This window comes from Falco biarmicus, chromosome 10, assembly GCF_023638135.1.
Source record: "Falco biarmicus isolate bFalBia1 chromosome 10, bFalBia1.pri, whole genome shotgun sequence".
Taxonomy (NCBI): domain Eukaryota; kingdom Metazoa; phylum Chordata; class Aves; order Falconiformes; family Falconidae; genus Falco; species Falco biarmicus.
In genome coordinates this window covers 15,430,119-15,449,887 of record NC_079297.1, presented here as the reverse complement: position 1 = coordinate 15,449,887, position 19,769 = coordinate 15,430,119, and the positions used below count along the sequence as shown (strand labels likewise).

The 19,769-nt window shown below is 50.7% G+C and overlaps 1 protein-coding gene across 2 annotated transcripts; it reads right to left on the bottom strand.

Moving 5' to 3' along the window:
• Positions 1 to 531: 531 nt before the first annotated feature.
• STMN3 (stathmin 3) lies at positions 532 to 13,160 on the bottom strand. Of its 2 annotated transcripts, XM_056354924.1 has the most exons (6): positions 13,144 to 13,160; positions 12,817 to 12,964; positions 3,116 to 3,211; positions 2,471 to 2,646; positions 1,490 to 1,681; positions 532 to 962 (listed from the first exon to the last, which is right to left on the bottom strand). In XM_056354924.1, exons 2-6 carry the CDS (start codon positions 12,833 to 12,835, stop codon positions 903 to 905), a joined length of 543 nt encoding a protein of 180 aa, XP_056210899.1. In that variant the 5' UTR covers positions 12,836 to 12,964; positions 13,144 to 13,160; the 3' UTR covers positions 532 to 902. The 2 variants fall into 2 exon arrangements, with proteins under 2 accessions (XP_056210899.1, XP_056210898.1); XM_056354923.1 differs by lacking the exons at positions 12,817 to 12,964; positions 13,144 to 13,160 and adding an exon at positions 5,117 to 5,325.
• Between the last annotated feature and the right edge of the window lie 6,609 nt (positions 13,161 to 19,769).

Here is a 19,769-nt window from a genome sequence, read left to right as displayed (position 1 = left end):
GGATTTGCTCTCTTATGGAGTGACACACGGTGTTGTGGGAGCGCCGGGGAGTGGCAGAGCGAGTGCCCTCTCTCAGGGGTCCCGCAGAGCTGGGGGTGCCACCGCCACCCGCAGTGCTCCCCAGCTGCGCGGCCAAGACCTCTGGGGCTCGAGAGGGCAGCTCGCTCGACCGGCTCCTTCAGCCCGCGGGCACCCAGCGCACCAGGCCGTGCCAGGGGCACCAAGCTCTGGGTGGGGACCCTCCCCTATTTCCACACGGGTATCAAAGAATCCTGCAGAGACGAGGCCTTTGGCTCACTGCCTGCCTGGGCTGGCTCCGCGCACCGCTGAGGGCGGGAGGTTTCTGCACGCCGTGACTCCCGAGCCATCCAACCCTCTCATTCCTCTCTCCTACCGCTGGCAAACGTGGGGCTGTTCCCTGTTCCACTCCACACACAGAAATTACCACTTACTTCCCATTATTCTGAAACTGATATTTGGCTCAGAGCAAACACCAAGAGGAGTAAAAGCCCCAGATAAGAAATCCGTATCTCTGTGACACTGCTGGTTGAATTTATTAATATCTTAATTATTTTTTTTTACATCAGTTTAAGAAATATTTTTTTAAAAAAGGACAAAACCCTCCAAAGAAGCTGTTTGATTGACCGGTCGATTGACTGATTCTCTATTTCATGTTAACTAGTTGCTATTCTGCTTAGAGGTCCCTATGATCTGTGAATCCCCACAAGTACTGACTATTAAGGATGCAGAGATAGAGAAGCGTGTAGCTGGGGGACGAACACCAGGGGAGGGGGGGATGGAGAACCGAATGTTGCATCTAGACAAACAAAATAAAATGTGGTGGTTGGTCGATTGGTTGGTTTGTTAACAGGAATCAGGTGCTAGATGTGTAGAAAAGCCCTTTATCCAGAGATCTCCTCCCGCTGTTCCTTGTTCCTGCGAACTTCAGCTGCATGCAGTTCCTGCAAAGATGGGAGAGACACCACCAGGCTAACACTTTCTGTGCTTGCAATTTCTGCTTTCCTTCTCTCCTGCACACAGAATTGGCATCAGGCAAAAACAAAAGAAAAGACACTGGTCACCCATCCAACACACCCCGAGGGCAGCGGGTTATACCTGCAAGGATCAAAGCATCTCACCTGTGGGAGACTGGAGGTGATGCGAACCTACAGCAAACACGTTCGCGGCTCCTGCCTTCTGCAAAGCCCTTCAGCCACCCACCCGTGGATGTGGGGTGGGCCTGATCCTGTGCCTTTGAGCTTGCACTTATCAAGATCAGCCAGATGGTATTTTCTTTACTGACCTTGAAAGACACATTCCCCCCTCCTCATGCTGCTCCTGAGTGGAGCTGCTCCACATCCCGCTTCCTACCAGCAATGGGATGCTCACTCTTCTGTGCCCATCGCACTGGGACAAACCTGCAGGGACCAGACCCCAGCTCCTGCCATGGCCACCAGCACCCAGCCCTCTCCCACAGCATCGCACTCGCCTTCTCACGGAGCCGCTCCCTCAAGGCGGCAAGATGTGCTTCGCGGATCTCCCTGCTCAGCTCCATCTTGTAGTTGAGCTTCTCCTCGGCCAGGCGGCTGAAGTTGTTGTTCTCCTCCAGTGCCTTGTGCAGCACCTCCCGCTCATGTTCCCGCTTCTCCGCCAGCTGCTTCAGCACCTGTGCCTCCTGGGTCTGCCGAGGCGTAAGGAAACCGAAGAGGCTCTTCTAGCCTTCAGCTCCCCAGAAAGGCTTTCTGACCATCTCCTCTGCTCAAAGCCACACTGCCACCCCCCTCCATCCCATAACACTCTGGCTTGGAAGATACTTTGATACCTTTTTCCTGCGGTGGGGCAATGTCTGCTGGGCCCGGTGCTCCAGGCGATGCAACGCTGCGCCCACCAGCTCAGCAAAACCAAGGTGACCTTCACGTGGACGTTGAGTCTCCTCTCCAAGTGTCACCTCATCCTTTCAATGATTCCAGCTTGCTCTCCTCTTAGCCACCAATACCCATAACATTTATACTCTGTTTTACTCTACCGGTTTTCTCCTTTTCAGCAGTTTTCACCAGGAGACATTTCATACAGCACTTACAATAAAATGTGGCACAGCCAGCTGTCCGAAACACACAGCTGTGTTTCGGTGTGGTTCAGGCTGGTGTGTGACCACCTGCTACATCTGCAGCATCAGCTGGCGAGAACAGCCCCCACCGGCAGGTCACATGCAGAGGACACCATACCGTGTGGTTTTAGGAACAGGAGGACGATGATGATCATCGTGTCCAGTTCCCTGCCTAAACAAGGCTACAGAACCTCACTCCATGACTCCCATGTCTCACCTGACAATTTACAGTGGAATATAATGATAACTGTCAGAAGACTCTTCCCAGCCAATTTAGATTGCTCCTGCTAAGCCAGTTTTAGGGTTTGGTGCAACTGGTACCCATCACAGAAAAGTCACTGCTTCTACAGGACATCTCATTACCTTCCTTCTCTCCTCTGCAGCCTCCAGCCTCCTCTGCAGCTCCTCCAGGGACAGATCCTTCTTCTTGGGTGGGGAGGAAAGGATGGGGCTCTCGGGAGATAAATCTGAAGGCGACTTCAGGATCACTTCGAAGCTCTGGCCTGATGCCCTCTTATCCAGCTGCTTCACCTCCATATCTTTGGGGGAGGGGCAAAAAACAGCAACTCTGTGGAGCCATGACACTCAGGAAAGCATTCACCTGAGGGCACTGAGCTCTTCACATAGGAATTAGGGTGTTCCCATGCCCTGATATGGGTGATTTTGTTCTGTCTCCAAAATTTCCCGATTAGTGATCAGCTTCATCCCCCCTCTATGTCAATGCAATTAATTTAAATTCATGGCATAGTTACAGAATGGCCATATTGCTGTTAACATGTTACGCATCACCCCAGCATGAAGCAGACAGCTTCTGCAGGCACTTTCTGGGAAAATGTTGGTTATGTTAATAACATAAACTGTGAAAGGAGACTAAACAGAAAGACCCTGGGCTGAGGCATGGATTGCTGCTCCAGTTTGGGAAAGCCCAGCACTCTGACGAGCTCCCAAGTTGTCTGCTGGAGCATCACGCAAATGATGTCGTGGCCCCTGTGAGAGCAGGTTACGTACCTCCATACTGGTAGATGGTATTGGGATGGGGCTGGGTGTGGAAACAGGAGCAGATGAGGGAGAGCAGAGACAGCTCCTTCATTTTCTCCTTGTAGGCTGAAAAGTACAAAATAGCAATGAGAAGAGTGTCTAATGGCAGTGGCAGCTCTTTGTCACGGAGAAATGAAGCAAGTGGACAGAAGAAAACACATTTTCAGCTACCAGACTCTGTGGAATCTTTTCCAGGGTGCTATAGCTTGCCAAGAGGTTCCCAATGAGCATCTGTTCTAGAGCAGATTAAACTAGCTGCCAGTGTGGCAAATGTGGTAGGAAGACACAGGAGGAATTTGCCACATCTAGAGGTATAAGTTTCTGTGCAGGATTTTCACTCCGAAGGAGTAAAACACTGCAGCCCGTGTAGTTAACCCCATCGGGACAGCTGCCCAGACTCTTTCTCCATTCCAGTTCCAGACTCAGAGGTAAAACAACGCACATCAATACCTGGAAACATTGCTCAACCCCTGGCAAGTTAGGAATATGCATTTCTGACATCAGGGTGAAGAAGCAAGAGGCAGCCAGCAATGTGGAGAAAAAAAATGGGCATCTGAGTGAAGATACAGTTCAGGGTGCTGCTAAGCAGGGGGATTGCTGTAACTCAGCTTCCTGAGGTGCTTCCTTCCCTGCAGAAGCAGATAAGGGAGGGTGTAAGTGGATTCTGTCACCACCTTGGCCCATGCAGGCAGAGGCTGATGCTGGTCTGCAAATGCTGTCCCCACAGCCTTCTGCATAGGACAGGGAAATACACAAACCCTTCGAGCTCCACTGCTGCAAGATCCCTCCAGTTTGCTCATCATTCCTGTGACTGGAGGATGCACTGCAGCATCCGCAGTGATCACAAGTACACAAGCTGCTGCCCCAACGACAGCAGCACCACAGCTTGCAGTGGGTCTGTTTCTGGGGCAACCTTCACCTGTATTTTTGGAGTTTAGCACATTAAAGACAGTGAACTGTTCACTCACACTTGACAAAGAACCTCAGAATAGAAGGACTTGAAAACAGAAAGGTGCTCCATCAGGCTGTCAAGTTCTTTATCACACCAGTGTAACCCTTGCAGCAACACTGCCACATCACAGGTCAGCAGCTGAGGCTCAGCAGTGGGTGCTGCTGTCTCCCACATGCTGTGAGGCTCTGCCCCGGCCTGGCTTCACAGGGGACACCCAGACATGCGGGGAGAGTCTTCATGGCTGCGTGTCAGGCCAAACCTGCCCTGAGCCTCATGCTGCCCCTCCTCCTCCCTCCACCAAGGGCACAGACATGCTGCTGCTCTGCCTTGGTCCTACTTCTGGATTTCCCACACGTCCTTGTGCTCCTGGCCTTGGTTGACCCTTCCTGACCGAGCTGCCGTTTGACCTCCAGCCAGAGAAGAACCTGCAGCCTGGCCGCCAATGCCACCTTCAGAGCAAGACCCTCCTTTGGGCCAGGGAAGGGAAATCCCCAGAGCTTTGTGATCTGAAGAGGCATTAGATACAGAACAATTTTGAAAAAAGTATCACTTTGTGTACCACATTCTCTTAGGAGCATCTTTCAGATCTCCTCTGCCTTCCTGCAGCTACTCAGGTGCGAAAACAGTGATTTCATATGCCTGCTTCATATGTGCACTTATTTTTCCTTCTAGATACAGAACTTCATCCTAATTAACACCCTCCTTTTGCTAACCAACAGTCCCTGAAGCTCAGCTCTTTACTGAACATTTTTTTAGTTTGCTGCACGTTCTGATTTTAATACCCTGAGCAGTCCTGTAAATCAAATAGGAATAGTTTCCATCAGCAGAGCTAGCCACAGAGCAGGACATCTTTGGTTTTGTTCTTAATGAAAAATGTCACTGGAAAGCCTCTGAGAGTGCTGTATCGTGCTAGAAGTCGGGGCATGCAGCAACAAGCTGGTGTATCCCATCATGTGCTGCCAAAGGCCCTGGGGAGGGTCCCCTGGACTGAATGAGAGATGTTATCTCTTAATACGAACCATGCACCGGGGTCGTTGCTCTACCATTATGTCTGGTCCTGGGTGAAATCAAGACATTAAGCAGATGTGCTGCACCCGCAGCCCACTCGTTCAGTTGTCCCCTAGCCCCCGTTACGGAGCACAGCGCTGTTTGTGTCATTACTTGGACTGCAGTACGTCTGCCCTGCGCTGGTTCCACGCTCTGTGCAGACGAGTGCGCTGCGGTCCCTGCCTTCAGAGCTGCTGTAGTAATTCCGCAGCTGCCTCCATCCCACCCGGATCTTCCCGGCGGCGCTTTCCCTTCTGCAGCGCGCACTGACCGTTCCCCCCCGCCCCGTCAACTGAACGGAAAAGGAGGAGGGCAGACGGACGCCGCCCCGCCGGGATGCGGCACGGCCGTACCGAGCTGCGGAGCTGCTGTGCACACACACACACACCGACGCCGGGGCCGCAGCTGCCCCCCGCGCCACCCGGTGCCATCGGCGGCGCGTGCGGGCCCGGCCGGGGCGGGGCTGGGCGCTGCGGGGCCGCGGGGACCGGCGGGGGTCACCTCCCGCAGCGCCACCGTCGGGAGAACCCGCTCCCGCCCCGCGCCTCGGGGGGCGGGGGGAGCACCGGGAGCGGCCCGAGACCCCGCGGCCGGTGCCGGGGAGGGTCCGCGCGGCGCCGGGACCCCGGCCCGGGAGCTGCCCGCTCAGCATCGCACACACACCCCGAGAGACCCCGGCCCGGAGCTGCCCGTTCAGCACAGCCCCCTCCCCCGGAGACACCCCGGTCCGGGAGCTGCCCGCTCAGCACCGCTCCCCCGAGAGACCCCCAGGATCCCGGCCCGGAGCTGCCTGCTCAGCATCGCACACACACACCGAGAGCCCCCGGCCCGGAGCTGCCCGGTTACCACGGCCACCCCGAGAGATCCTGGCCCGGAGCTGCCCGCTCAGCACCGCCCCCTCGGAGAGACCCCGGGATCCGGCCCGGAGCTGCCCGCTCAGCATCGCACCCCCGCCCCGAGAGACCCCGGCCCGGAGCTGCCCGGTCGCCACAGCCCCCGGCAAGCCCCCAGCAGCACCGAGCCCAGAGGCTTTGTCACGAGGAGGGGGCAGGAGCGGCCCCCGAAGGAGTCACCCCGACCCACGGCCCCAGAAGTGGATGGATCCTGGGGCCCTCCCGGCCCCGCTCTGTCCCCGCGGTCACCCGTGGGACACAGCAGCACCCACAGCAACGCCCACGGCCTTGTGCGCTTTTGACCATCAGTGACAAATAGGCGGTATGTGTATCCAGCGCGCTGTCAACAGGCTAAAATAAGAAAAGGCCTCCTGTCAGGGGGGCAGATCCTCTGATCCAGCAAGTAAAAGCAAGAAACACAACGACTGGGTCACTTCAGGGGGCTGCCAACGAGCCCCTGGGCTGTGCCTCCAGCGCCGCTGGTCACAAGGACCTGCTTGAAACGCCCAAGGGTAGGAGATCAGCACTGCAAACCTCAGCACTAAAATTTAGTTCAGAAGTACCTGCACTCACATTTGACAATGGAGACAAAATTTTGAGGACATATTTATGCCAGCAGACAAAATCCTTGAGCCAAGGTAAGAGAGCTGGCTGGCCAGAATATGCTATGGCCACCAAGTCCCTTCCAGGACAGACTGTATGTCTTCTAGTGCACAAATGTACATAATTTAAGAACAATTAGACACGAAATGCTGTACTTGTTATTTAAGCATCTATTTGCATTTTTTACTTCTGCCAAGTTAGGAAACATAAATTCAGCTCACATTGAGCAAATATTGTATGTGTGCATAAATTAGTAAGGCGCTCTGGCTCAATTCCTAAGGGACACTACACCACAGTGTCACCGTGGTCTCCGAGGTACAGCAAGAGCTTTGTCCCACCGATGGGTAGAGGGTTAGGACAGGCTGCTCGCTCAGGTATGAATTGTGGATATTTTACTTTTCTTTTTGGACAAACGCTGCAATAGTAACAAGCTCATTCACTCTGGTATGGTCTTCATCACTAAGTCGTAACACTTCACAGCTTTCATCTCAGAATTGGGGTGAAACATTGCAAATAACGGAGTTGTGTAAATTGAGTGAATAAACTGTAGAAGTTATAGAAAATATATCAGAGTCCCATCCTGTAAAGGGGTGAACTTTCATTTAGTTGGTTTCATAGGGCCCTGGGTAGTGTTTAAGATAGAATACTATCTAAAAAGGACCAGTCCTCAGCATCTCTGAGTATTTATGCCCTGTAAACAGCACAGTCAGATCCTGCTTTGTTTATATTCCATTGCACACCCCAGGCCACAATTAATCTTTATTAAAATTTTTCATCTAACTTTTCTCTGTGCTCTATATATTGCATGGGCAAAACACCTTTCTCCCTGTGGCAAGGAGAAGAAGAGAGATCACCTGGGCGTTCATCAAGCCACCAAGAGGGCCGGGTTGCTCCCAGCTTGCTTTCTCTCCAGCCACTCATCTCCTGTGCTCCCTCTAGTGCTACACAGCACATACTTCACTTCCATAGCCTCGCTGCTTTGCTGCTTTGCACGAGCCCTGTGTACAGCATTTATCCGTGGAAAGTGTTTATCTCCAAGATACACCACCACCCCCCGGAGACACCATCCAGCTGCTCCTGGAGTGACTGTGGTGCAGGAGATGGAGGAATGGCTAGGGATGGGTGCAGCGTGTGAGCAACGGGAACTATCTTCCCACTCACGATGTACCTGGGCAGTGGTGCTCACCACTTATTAGTCATCAAAAAGTTTTGTTCTCTGCCTCCTAACCAGATAAAATTAAACTGCAGACTGCTTGAGTAGTCTGTCTTCTTGTTTAATGACATCCAGCAAAACAGAGTGAGGCCATTTAGGCACAACGCTGATACAGAGTCATTCATAATGAACCAGAGGCATAGCGAGACTAATTTATGTGAATTCAGGCACTTTAAATGGATGAGACCAGATGTGCTATGTCTAATAGCAAGGTCAAAGGAAGGTTATGATAAGGAAATAATTTGGTTTGCAGAGATAACTTTGGAGAAGTAAAAATTGCTTCCATAAAGAATATTATAGCATGAAAAAATGGGAACAGTCCAAGTACAACTATAGACAAAGCACAACCAGAAGGTAAGGAAGCTGGAGAGACAGCGAACGGAGTCCTTCAGCACAAAGACTGCAATGCCACATACACAAGAGCAACCCTAGTTCTTGATGAGCCTCGAGAGTGCAACAGACCCTAGATATTGTCACCTGCTCTGAATCTTAGCATAAAAATAATGGCAAGACCCTCACTTCAGTTTAACTCGCTTCCACCTTCTTGCTCCCCAGCTTCTGAAAACAGGTCAGTGGGGAGCTCACACAACCAGAAAACACTAGTGGGTTTGGGGTTTTCTTCAAATCAGCATTTGTACCCCACACTGATGCCATACACCATCTCAGCTGCTCCTCAGGAGATCTGAGGCCCAGAAGTTACTGTGGGTTCATGTGGAACCATCCATGGTAAGAGGCAGATGCGAGGGTTACTCTGCCTTCTGTCCGACATCTGCTAAACTGTCACTCAGGAAGGGTTCCCAGTCACCCGGCCGCTCCCCTGGGTTTCACCTGCAGCTCATGGACGCCACATCAACCTGTCTTCCGCACAGCCAACAGGTTAGCAAATCACCCAGGCTGTACCACTGGAACATGTGGGCTGCCCTCCAGAAAATAACCAGGGAAAGCTCCTCTTCTAAGGGCTTGGCAAGAGAGAGGGGCTGAACAGGCAGCGGAGACCCGGCAGCTGAGCTGGTGGGTGACTGTCAGGAAGGAGAGAAGCATGGCCTGAGTTGCTTCATAAAGCAAAGAAAGGAGCCCAATGCAGGCAGCTGTCCCAGGGTGTTTGTGGATTTGGCTGTCCCAGGGTGTTTGTGGATTTGGGGCAAACACAGAGGGTTCAGAGGGTCAGGTCTGGATGAGGCAAAGAGCTACAAAGGAGCTGGGGACCAGATAAGACAGCAGTTCATGAGGCAGAGACAGGAGTCCAATGCCATGAAGCATCAGGTACAGACATGCTGTGTGACCAGACAGCCACTGGGTCTCTGGATCTTGGTTTCCTTTGCATTAACCAGAAGATTATTTTACTTGCCTGCTATACAGTGGTAATATTTGTATAAACGCATTCAGAGAACACAAGGTTCTCTAGTATGACACTAAACATGTAGAGGTACCTTGAAAGAATAAAAGGATTATTTGGAAATACGCTGATCAGCTCTTCACCAGTTGGGATGTGCCAGAGCGCTACAGCACATGCACATGGCCTTTGGTTGCTCTCTAGCTCTTCTGTATTTCTAAATCACAGGCAAAGACTGGACCACTGGTTTAACTGCCCTCTGGACAGGAGATTATTTTTTTTTAAACATAAGCTTACACCCAGAAGAATAAAGCCCATGTCAGTTGGACACCTGGGAGGGATCAGCCAGCCATGCTGTTTCCCATTATTTCAGAGGTATAGAAGGTTTAGTGAGCTTCAGGTCCCTCCAAGTATTGTCAGCAAGAATCATCAGCCCCGTTCACCCTAAGAAAGCTGGAAGTTGCAATCCATCCTGCTGCCCACACTGCTGCCACCCAGGTCTTATCTGCAACCTTACAGCTGCCACATCACACCGCTCAGTCTCAGCTTTTCCTTTGCAGAAGGAGAATGTGTTCGTCTGCCAAAACAATGCCTTCCCCAAACTTGAACCAACATTGCTATGCCTCAAGAAAGAGCTCTTTTGAGATACGTAAGGGATCCTCACAGAGTCTACATGTTGCCATCAAAGAAAATATGATTTATATTTTAGAAAGAACAAATATTTTTGGAGGATTTTGACCCCTCATTTGGATACAGTGGTAAAAAAAAATATTAAAAATGGCTACAATAGATTTTTTTGGCTTGTAAAACTGAAGTCCTAATAGAAGTAACATAAGTTTTTAAGACCATATAGACTCCATCAATACCTGAAGAAAAGAGAACAGTGATTTCTTGAGAACACAGAGGTGGAGAGCTTGATGGAAAGGGCTCTGGCTCTGCGGCATGAGCAGTAAGTGTCAGGACAGGGCAATACCATACGGTGCCTACCAGTAAAATCCCAGAAAAGGGATTAAGGGGATAACCCAGACCTACACAAAGTCACACAACTCTCGCGTGTCTGTGTAGGAGGGGAAAACTTCAGGATCTGCCAAAGCACATTTACCGTGCCCAGTCGTAAGGCCAGGAATGACAAACCAGTGTTGCCTCTTGGCTCCACCTTCTCAGATGTGCAGACATTGGAGCAAAGCCCACGAGGCTGTCACCTTACTGCATCATTTTATAACCTCGCATCTCTTTATTCCACCCAGATGCCTACAAATGGTGGGGAAAGTTATGCAGCCCTGCAGGGTCCGGCCAGATGCCCCTTCTGCGGTGCAGAAAAGCCCAAAGCCTGGTGCGGCCGAGGTGGGGAGGGGGTGCGAGGGCTCTGCCCCTGCAACTGCCGGCAGCGGGGCCAGCACCGCATCTCAGCCCGCACTGAGCATGTGCCGCCCACCCCGCTGCTCCAGCGCGGAAAACAGCCACCATGGCCAGGAGAAACGCCTAAGGTGGCAGGGGGGAAAGAGGGAGGACTGCTGGGCTGGGGGAAGCAAGCCCCACTTCTTTTCAATCCAGGGATTTGTTTGTTTGTTTAAACAAACCCAAGAAAATCTTCCCAAGGGGAAAAAGAGCCCCCGGGCACCAGCTGCAGACAATTGCAGCTGCTCTCCCTTCAGCACGGGTCTGCGTTTGCTGCCAATAAAGAAGAAAATAATGAAGAAAGCAAACAAGACCCTCCTTAATTTAAGGATTTGCTTGCCTTTTTCTCCTGCCATTCCAGGCTACTCTCCATTCCTGCTATAAGTGCTATAGGTGATGGGGAGCTGCTCCCTGCAAAGGCAGCTGGGCGAGGCTCAGCCCTGCTCCCTCCCTTGGCAAACACTGCCCTATTCTCTTTCCTCCTGCCACATCACTGGTTTCCCATGGCTTTCTACTCCTTGAAATCATTTCTCTGCTTGGTCTGAGCCACAAAGAAGTGCAGTTTCTCTGAAGCACACACTTCTTCATGATCCTGAGTCTCCTTTAACAGTAAAACTGCATCTTTGGGAAGATGAAATATGCCATAGGCATATGTGGGTTGGGAGGGAGAGAATGCACCAACTGGAAAATGCATGTTATGCCTACGCCTGTCTCATCCACCACCTCGTCCATCTCAAGTTCGGTGCAACCTTGGTTTCGATGGCTGGTGAGCCTCAGCCGTCCCTCCCACCCCCACTCCGCAAACGAGGTCCAATCCTGTTCTGTAGAGAAGGCAGGCAGATGGGTGGGACCTCCTGAGCGTGCACTGCCGCACACCTTCATTGAGACAGGGATACTTGCAGAAATATATACAATAGCTGAAAATTTTCTGTCATAGAGACACATTTTTACAGTGCTGCTTTACTGTCTTTCATTGCATGCTAAGCCCACCGGGATCAGCTGCACCCTTACACCCATCCCCCCCTCCCCCCCATCGCTCTGTCCTTCTCTCCCCTGCATCTACCAATCTTTTCAAAGGAAAAAGGAATAGAGAAGGCACAGCAGGAAACACAGGCAAAGGGCAGTGGAAGAAGCAAGAAGTGTTGCTGGTCTCCTTCTGGCTGGTCCCCTGCTGGGGGGGGCACAAAGCACTGCCTGCTTTTCCTTTTTGTCTGCTGTTCCCCCTCAGCCCTCCATCCCAGCTCTCCAGGGTTTAGTTCCCCCGCCCAAGCTCCTCTTTATGGACTGCAGAATTCAGAGCCATTGAAAGAGAAAACTCAGCTTTTTTTTAAGAAAAAGACCCTCTAAACCCACCCACTATTCATTGTACCACTTCAGGCTTTTCTTCTTCACCCACTTCCCAGTTTCAGCCATTTGGATCCCTCCTCCCCAGCTGAAAGGGGCAAGACACATCTCTTGGGAACGGCTGGACCAAAGAAGCGCAGCATCCTCAGGGCAGGCTGCCATCCTGCAGCCAGAGCCGACCCTGGTGCCAGGCTCCCAGGCAGCTGCTCCGAGATCCCCGTCTGCTGTAGGGGGGAGGAAGGGCTCCCCTTGCAGCATTTGATTTCACCCAACGCCATCAGAGGACCGCTCCCCTGTAGCATCTTCTAACGAAGAAATGTGAGCTGTGGAAGAAATCTAGGGATGGGAAGCCCTGAGAATACACAGAAATCCATCCAGGTTTTTCTGGTTGGGTTTGGGGGATTTTCTAGGGCTTTACTGTCAGTCTCTTGTCCATGTCTTTCTTTCCGTTACCCATTTAGGCAATATACAATCTTCACAAAACAAAATGTAATTTCTGATTTCTCTGCATCCAGCTACACAGCATGTAAATTTTTCTTAGGGGAAAAAAAAAGCTGCATCACGTTACAAAAATAATAATAAATTGTCATGCAGCAGCATCTTCTTGTGGCATAATGTAATGGCAACAATATTTTAAACTGGCAAGTTTATCACATGTGTATTCATATTAAAATAAAAAGCCCACCTGCTATCTTGCATCAGAGGGGTGTGTGTATGGGGGAGGAAAGGGAACAATGCTGCCATACCAGCTGCCTCCTCATCAGACAACTCCCCCGAAACGGAAAAAAACCCCAACCTCAAACCCTCCAAATAATGATTAAAAACAATAAACCCTGATGGTTCTATAAGCACATCGATGACAAACCCCCCAGAAGATGCCTGTCCTACCTGAGACGGTGCTGGCCATGCTGCTGCGGCGGGCGCGGTGCGGGTGCTGCAGGATGGAGCGCAGGGAGCTGCGGAGGTGCTGCAATGCTGCGGGGAGGCAGGACTGACTCAGCTGGAGGGGGCTGCAGCCATCCGCGGCGGGGAGAGGCTGGAGAGCCAGAGAAAGGGAAGGGGTGGAAAGAAAAAGAAGGGTCACTAGTTCAGAATATTAATTAGCGTATCAGGCCTCCTTTCCTGGGTGGTTTTGACGGCAGATCCCTCCCAGGCAAGACTGCCTGCCAGAAACCCAGACCCACCGCGGGGGGGGGGGGGGGCGAGGAGACACACCCAGCTGGGCTCTGGCAAAAGATGCTTTTTCCTCTTCTTCCTCCCGTTCTTGTCTGCTCTAGATGGGCTAAACTGCTTTTTCCCTTGCTGAAAATGGAAATAAGCAAATTCTTTCTTCCTTCCTTTCTTTCTTTCTTTCTTTCTTTCTTTCTTTCTTTCTTTTTTTCTTTCTTTCTTTCTTTCTTTCTTTCTTTCTTTTTTTTTTTTTTTTTAACCCATCCATTCCAAGGCGGCTCCCACCCACAGGGCCAGGTCTGGGGTCTGGCTTAGCTAGGCTGAGGTGTAAATCCCAAATCCCAAACTGTGCAGCAGCTTTAGGCCAACAGCACAGGGAGGAGGGATCCCAGGCAGACTCAGCAGTTTTTAGGCATGTGGGTTTTTTTGCACCAGCACTGGGGCACAAAAGGGGCTGTGGTCTTGGCGGGCGGGGGGGGCAGGGGAAACTGCTGTAAAAGTAGAGGAGGAAGAGCAGAACAGATCCCTCTGGTTTCAGTGAGACTTCTCGGGGTTTCTCCCCTTGCCCCGGGCATCAGGACATCTTTTCCTATTCTATTCTGTTTTCTATCATTTCCATTTGTGGCTGTTGCTAGGGGCCAGTGCATCTGTGCTATCAGAGCATCACACACATGCCTGGGACCAAGGAACACTCCCCGGTCCCTGCTGCCAGCTGCACCCACCCGAGCAGGGCTGCACAAACCCCACCTCATGCGGCTGCAATCCCATGCAATCCTCCCAGCCTCTGGCCCTCTCCTGCCAGATGTTCTCCCTCCAGCTGCACATCCCCTCTGGCTGAAAACACCCCAAATCTCCTGGCACGCTGCAATGCAGACACTCCCAAACAATTCCAGCAGCTGCAGGGAACTACAGGTTGTTCGGGTGGCTGCTGGTGCTCTGGCTTGGCCAGGGGCAGAAGCCACAGGCAGTACCTACTAAAGTCAGTTAAAAAGGCAGAGATTTTCCTTTTTTCCTATTTTTTTCCCAAATCTTCAAATGTTCTATTCGTTCAATGCTGTATGTAAAAAAAAAAAATAAATAACAAAGAAAATAAGCCTAATTCAAGCACAATTGCCGGCTGGGTGGAGAATGGATTGGGAGCAGCCCTGAGGAGAAAGACTTGGGAGTGTTGGTGGAGGAGAAGACCAACATGACCAGGCAACGTGTGCCCGCAGCCCAGAAACCCACCCGTGCCCTGTGCCCTGGGCTGCACCACTGGCAGCGCAGCCGGCAGGCGAGGGGGGGCTCTGCCCCTCTGCCCCGCTCTGCTGAGACCCCCCTGCAGCGCCGCCCCCAGCTCGGGGACCCCCAGAGTCAGGAGGACACGGACCCGTGGGAGCGGGTCCAGAGGAGGCCACGGAGATGCTCAGGGGGCTGGAGCCCCCCTGCTGTGGGGACAGGCTGGGAGTGGGGGAGGGTCACCCTGGGGAAGAGACGGCTCCGGGGGGGACCTTGGAGCAGCTCCCAGTGCCTGAGGGGCTGCGAGAAACCTGGGGAGGGGCTGCTACTGGGGCAGGTAGTGACAGGACAAGGGGGAATGGCTTTAAACTGCGAGGGCAGATGTAGATCAGATACGAGGAAGAAATTCTTCCCTGTGAGGGCGGCGAGGCGCTGGCACAGGCTGCCCAGAGCAGCTGGGGGTGCCCCGTCCCTGGCAGGGTTCAGGGCCAGGCTGGACGGGGCTGGGGGCAACCTGGGCTGGTGGGAGGGGTCCCTGCCCGGGGCAGGGGGGTGGAATGAGATGACTTTTAAAGTCCCTTCCAACCTAAAACATTCTATGATTCTACAATAATATTAACACTATCCACAAATTTCCAATGCGTGTTTGGAACAGGAGTTTTTTTATTCCTATTAACTGCTCCCTGCTCTGCCCAAGGCTTGTTTTGTAGTTGCAACTCCCTCTACTTTCTCCTTGAGTTGAATCTTTAAGACTTTATAAGTTACCTTGAAGCCAGCAGGCTGAATTGTACACATTTCAAAAACACACTCCCCGTTAACAGAGGAAGGCAGCCACCCCAAGCACCCGAATGCCAGAGTAACTTCCCCCTCTGCTCAGGATGAGCTCTGCCTTTCACTTAGCCAGCAGACCTGAGAGGGTCTGTCTACCTCTTGCAACATTCTGGATTTTCTGGGCATAAATCCGGTATGCATTTTATTCCTTTTATTTCGAAAAAGGCACAGAATGCTTTCAAGGTGCCGTGGCATGTGTCCCAGTGGAATACACCGTATGAGAAGTGGAGAATGAATTTATGTGGCTCTGCCACACATCATACACTTTAGCTCCAATATTGTTCACACTTTCCAGATATCCTGTCATATAAATAATGTTAATACAGTTAATTCTGAATTCATCTGTAACACCAGGCAATATATCCTCCTTATCTGAAAAGACGGTTACATTCAAAGTTCTCCCTGATTTTCACTAGGGAGCATTAGAAGACACTGGCTATTTTTATTAAGATGGGGATTAGGGAAAATTGGTGAGTATTTGGTTAATTTGCCCTGTGCCTTCCCACACGACATCTAACCATCAGGCAACAACTGATTTTCATGGAGAATCAGCAAAGAAGTTGGTTTTGTAGCATGCACTTCTTTCACTACTTTATGGCAAATGTTTTCAACATCTTTAACAATAAAATATTCCTAGATGTCTTTCGATATAGGACGGGCTTCTTCCAATGAAATGCTAAAACCAAAAGAAAAATTCCCAAACTGACAGAAAAGGTTCTCTTTTCAAAACATTCCAAAACAGGGACCCATAACAATCCTAGTGTTTCATTCCCAGGAATGTTCACGCAGGGCAGTTCACAGGGGAAGATGTGCAAGTTGTGGTGGTTACCAAAAGGGTGACAAGCCTGGTGCACTTTATGTTGCTATTTGGGGCTGCAAGCCTGGCAGAAGCACAGTTTGCAACAAGAAATATTTGGGGAACACTTTTATTCAGTGACTAATTAAATAACATTGAAATAAAATAAAATAAAATAAAAAAACAAACCCCAAATCATCTGGTTTAAAAGGAAGGCGATGGGCTGTGACACAGGAGGCTGTAACTCATGGTTCCCCAGCAAAAGCATTGGTGTGAGACCTCCCAGTACTGTTTGCTGGAGAGCGGGAAGAAGATCTCTTAGTTGGCATGAAGAAATAATAATAATAGCATTAACAATAATAATAACAACAACAACAACAATTCCACACAGGGCAGCAGTCAACCCCCTGAAATTGTAAATATATTGTAAAATATCTGTTGTAAAATAATACAAGAGAAAGGAGAAAAAGAACTGAGGGAGAGAAAGCAGTGACAGCAACATCAGCACTAAGTCAGGAAAACGTTCCCTGAAGGCAAGAGAAACAACAGGGTTGTTCTGATGTTTCCTTTTCAGCATTGGTCACGTGCGCTTGAGAAACAAGGCCAAAGAATCTGGATCAGGAAGAAAAGGAAGAGTTGCACTAATTCCATCACGTAGAGGTGTAAAGGAAGGTGGGAATTCAGGTCACCATAGGGTCTGCTCAGCTACAACAGGTTAGAGCGTACGTAAAGTTAGCAATGCCAAGTCAGATGACTAACTACGAACGGTAAAGAGCAGCAAATGCTGAACACGTGAAGCTGCGAGCTCTGCTCTGGTGGTTTCCTTCTGGCCTCCACCAAATCACTAATCCCATCTGCCTTGGTTTCTTCATCTGTAAAAGGAGTATTTGCCTTCCTAATACTAGGATGATTGTGATTAGAACTGGAGAGTCAAAGTGGAAAGCTATTTTGTTATTTCCCAACAGTAAAGAGACAGAAAGGCTCTGGATTATCGGATTCAAAGGAATCAAATAATCTTGTGGTCAAATAAAACTTTTAGACTGTTGCTATGGGAACCATCACATCTCAGAAAGACAATGAATGGCAACTTAATCCCCTCCTATCTGAAAGAGGGAAAATAACCTTCATGACAACTGCAGGAGTTTCACAGCCATTGCAGGTCTTCAGCCTCTTTCATCCCACTCCTCAAGATTCTTGCTTGCCTGGGAAGAGGGCTCTTGCCGAGGCGGCCTCTGAACAAAAATGACAGTTATTCACTTTGTATTTCTGCACCGCACTAGCGTTCTGCTCGCTGGGTTCTCTGCAGTTCTTCAGCCACCCACACCCCCACCTCCCCACAGTGTTTAAGGGTTATCTTTTCCAAGGTTTTTTCTGTCCTACATTTTTTTTTTCCCCTTGAAGACACTACTTTAAATGAAAAATAGTTCATCCAAGATCTTCACCATGCACTAATAACTGAGCAACAGAAACGCCCTGTTCCTGCCGCCTGGGTTTGCACATAGGGCCTGTTATGGGTGTAAGGACCAGACTTTCATACAATCCTCTCTGCCACTCCGACAAATTTTTCAAACCTTTCCTCTTCTCCCTCTGCGACCTCTTGCCTTATGAGAACTCAGGGTTTATCCTAGGGAGCCAAACACCAGAAAGACCAACACCTTTATCATATCTGTATCCCAACATCAACAGATGCTGTAGCTTCAGTAAACCTTCAAAATTCTTTTGCAACCTTAGTATTTTTTTCTCTTTTCACTTACAACTTTTTTTTCCTCCATTCTGTTTTTAGAAGGAACTGGTGTAGCAATGCTGAAGACAGACTTGCCAATGCTGGCACTGCAGCCTTGGTCAAGTGAGGTAAATGGTGCAGAGGAACAACCCTCCAGAAGGAGGAGGAGCGCTCAGCCAGTGCTGACTCATTTTTGCCACTGGACACCAGCGTATCTACTGACTCATGCTCCTTTTTGGGTTTGGTAACCTTCCAGCTCTTCTCTCTTGGAAGGCAATGCTGCTTCCATCAACATCAGTTACGTTAAAATAATCTGGTTTGATACATTATTGATATTGTTCTTCAATGTAGGAAAGGCCTATTTACAGGAAATAATAATGACACAGTATTCCATATATTTATGAGGAATTTCAAACCTTTATTCTCCATTATAAATACCTTATCCCACACTCCAATTTTACAGTCTTTACAAGGTCATTTATTTTGCTTAATCTTGCACAACTGGTATCAAGTTAAAGAGTTCACGGTCAGAAACAGGAACAAAATCAGTTGTGACATTTTGAGTGGAGCACCACGGAGATCTGAAAGAATAACTCAATGCTCTCTAGACCATTTGCTGAATTAAAGACAGTTTACAAACCAGGCAAGCTCAGCTCAAGGAGTTTACAGGCTGGCAACCAAAACAGCAACAGCCAGCAGCTCACCTAACCCAAACAGAACATACCATGTTTGACAAGAGAACACCTTATGTAATATACTCAAGTTTAAGGTCTGTTCCTTTTAATAGTTATTACTCATAAAGTATCAGAACACTTCTACATACAAACAAGCTGTGCAGCTTGCTAGGAATAAATGCATTTTAAAGTAATAATAAAACAAGCCACATCCTGTTCTACATCTACGCAGTAAGCATCTAATGGCGTAAGATGCAGCAACATAGCACAGAGATGAGTATAAAATACTTTCTTCCTACCTTCTTCCTCATGTAACTGCATAAAATAGGGTTTTGCAAAATTTGGGGATCCAGGTAAACCATGCCTGTCCATTTATCCATTTGTGACTCCACTTGAATCTTACAAACTGAGTAATCCATCATTCTGGAGCAGACCAGTGTTCACTACAATCACACGTATCTGTGGGACCAACCCTCAGCCTGAGCAACTGAAATGCTGCTGTTGCTGTTCCTGGCCATGTGCATGGATACAGTGACAGGGGGCTGGAAGCTGAAGGAATTGTGCTGAAGAAAAGCAGGGAACAAAGGAGCAGCACATTCACCCCCAGCAGAAGATAACTGTCAGAATTCATCACTGTTCCTAATGCAGAAGCCACGAGGCTCAACGTAACGACATGAAACCCTCAAAGCTTTAAGGCCTCGAGTCTCAACAAATGATTTGTAGCATTCCGCCCTCCCTTGCACGCAGCCCCGCTGGAGCGTGGGACACACTGCACACACAACGCACGCTGCACACACAATGCACAGTGCACACAGGGCACAGCGCACACAGTGCACACACTGCACGCAGCACACAGAGCACCGTGCACACACAGCACACAGCGCACACAGTGCTCAGCACACACAGCACACACTGCGCACACACAGAGTGCACAGCACGCTTGTCACAGGGCTGCTTGGAGCCGCTATGAAGAGGGCCGCCAGCCCCGGGCAGCCCTCACACACTCCAGAGACCCGACAGGCTTTAGAAGCGTAGCCGCTCTGCTGTCTTCGGCAACCGGCCCGCCAGGCTGCTGTGCTCCGGGACCAGGCCGCGATCTCCGGCCCGGGCACGGCGGGGGGAGGCGGCTGAAGGACCCCACGGCTGGGCCCCGCCGCAGGCCCGGCTCCCGCCTCCGTCCGCCCGGCAGGGCCCACACCCCCGCACCTGACCCCCCCCCGCCTGCGGCCCCTCGGGCCACCCCTCACAGAGGCAGCACCGACCCCCGCGGCGCTGCCCCGGCTTGGTGAGGCCCACCGGCAGCCCGCCACCGCCCCGCGCCGCCGCCCCCCGCCGCCGTTCCCGGGGCAACGCCGCAGCTCTCGCGAGAGCTCTGGGCGGAAGTGACGCAGGGCGCGTGAGGGGTGGCCGTGGGCAGTCAGAAGGTCAC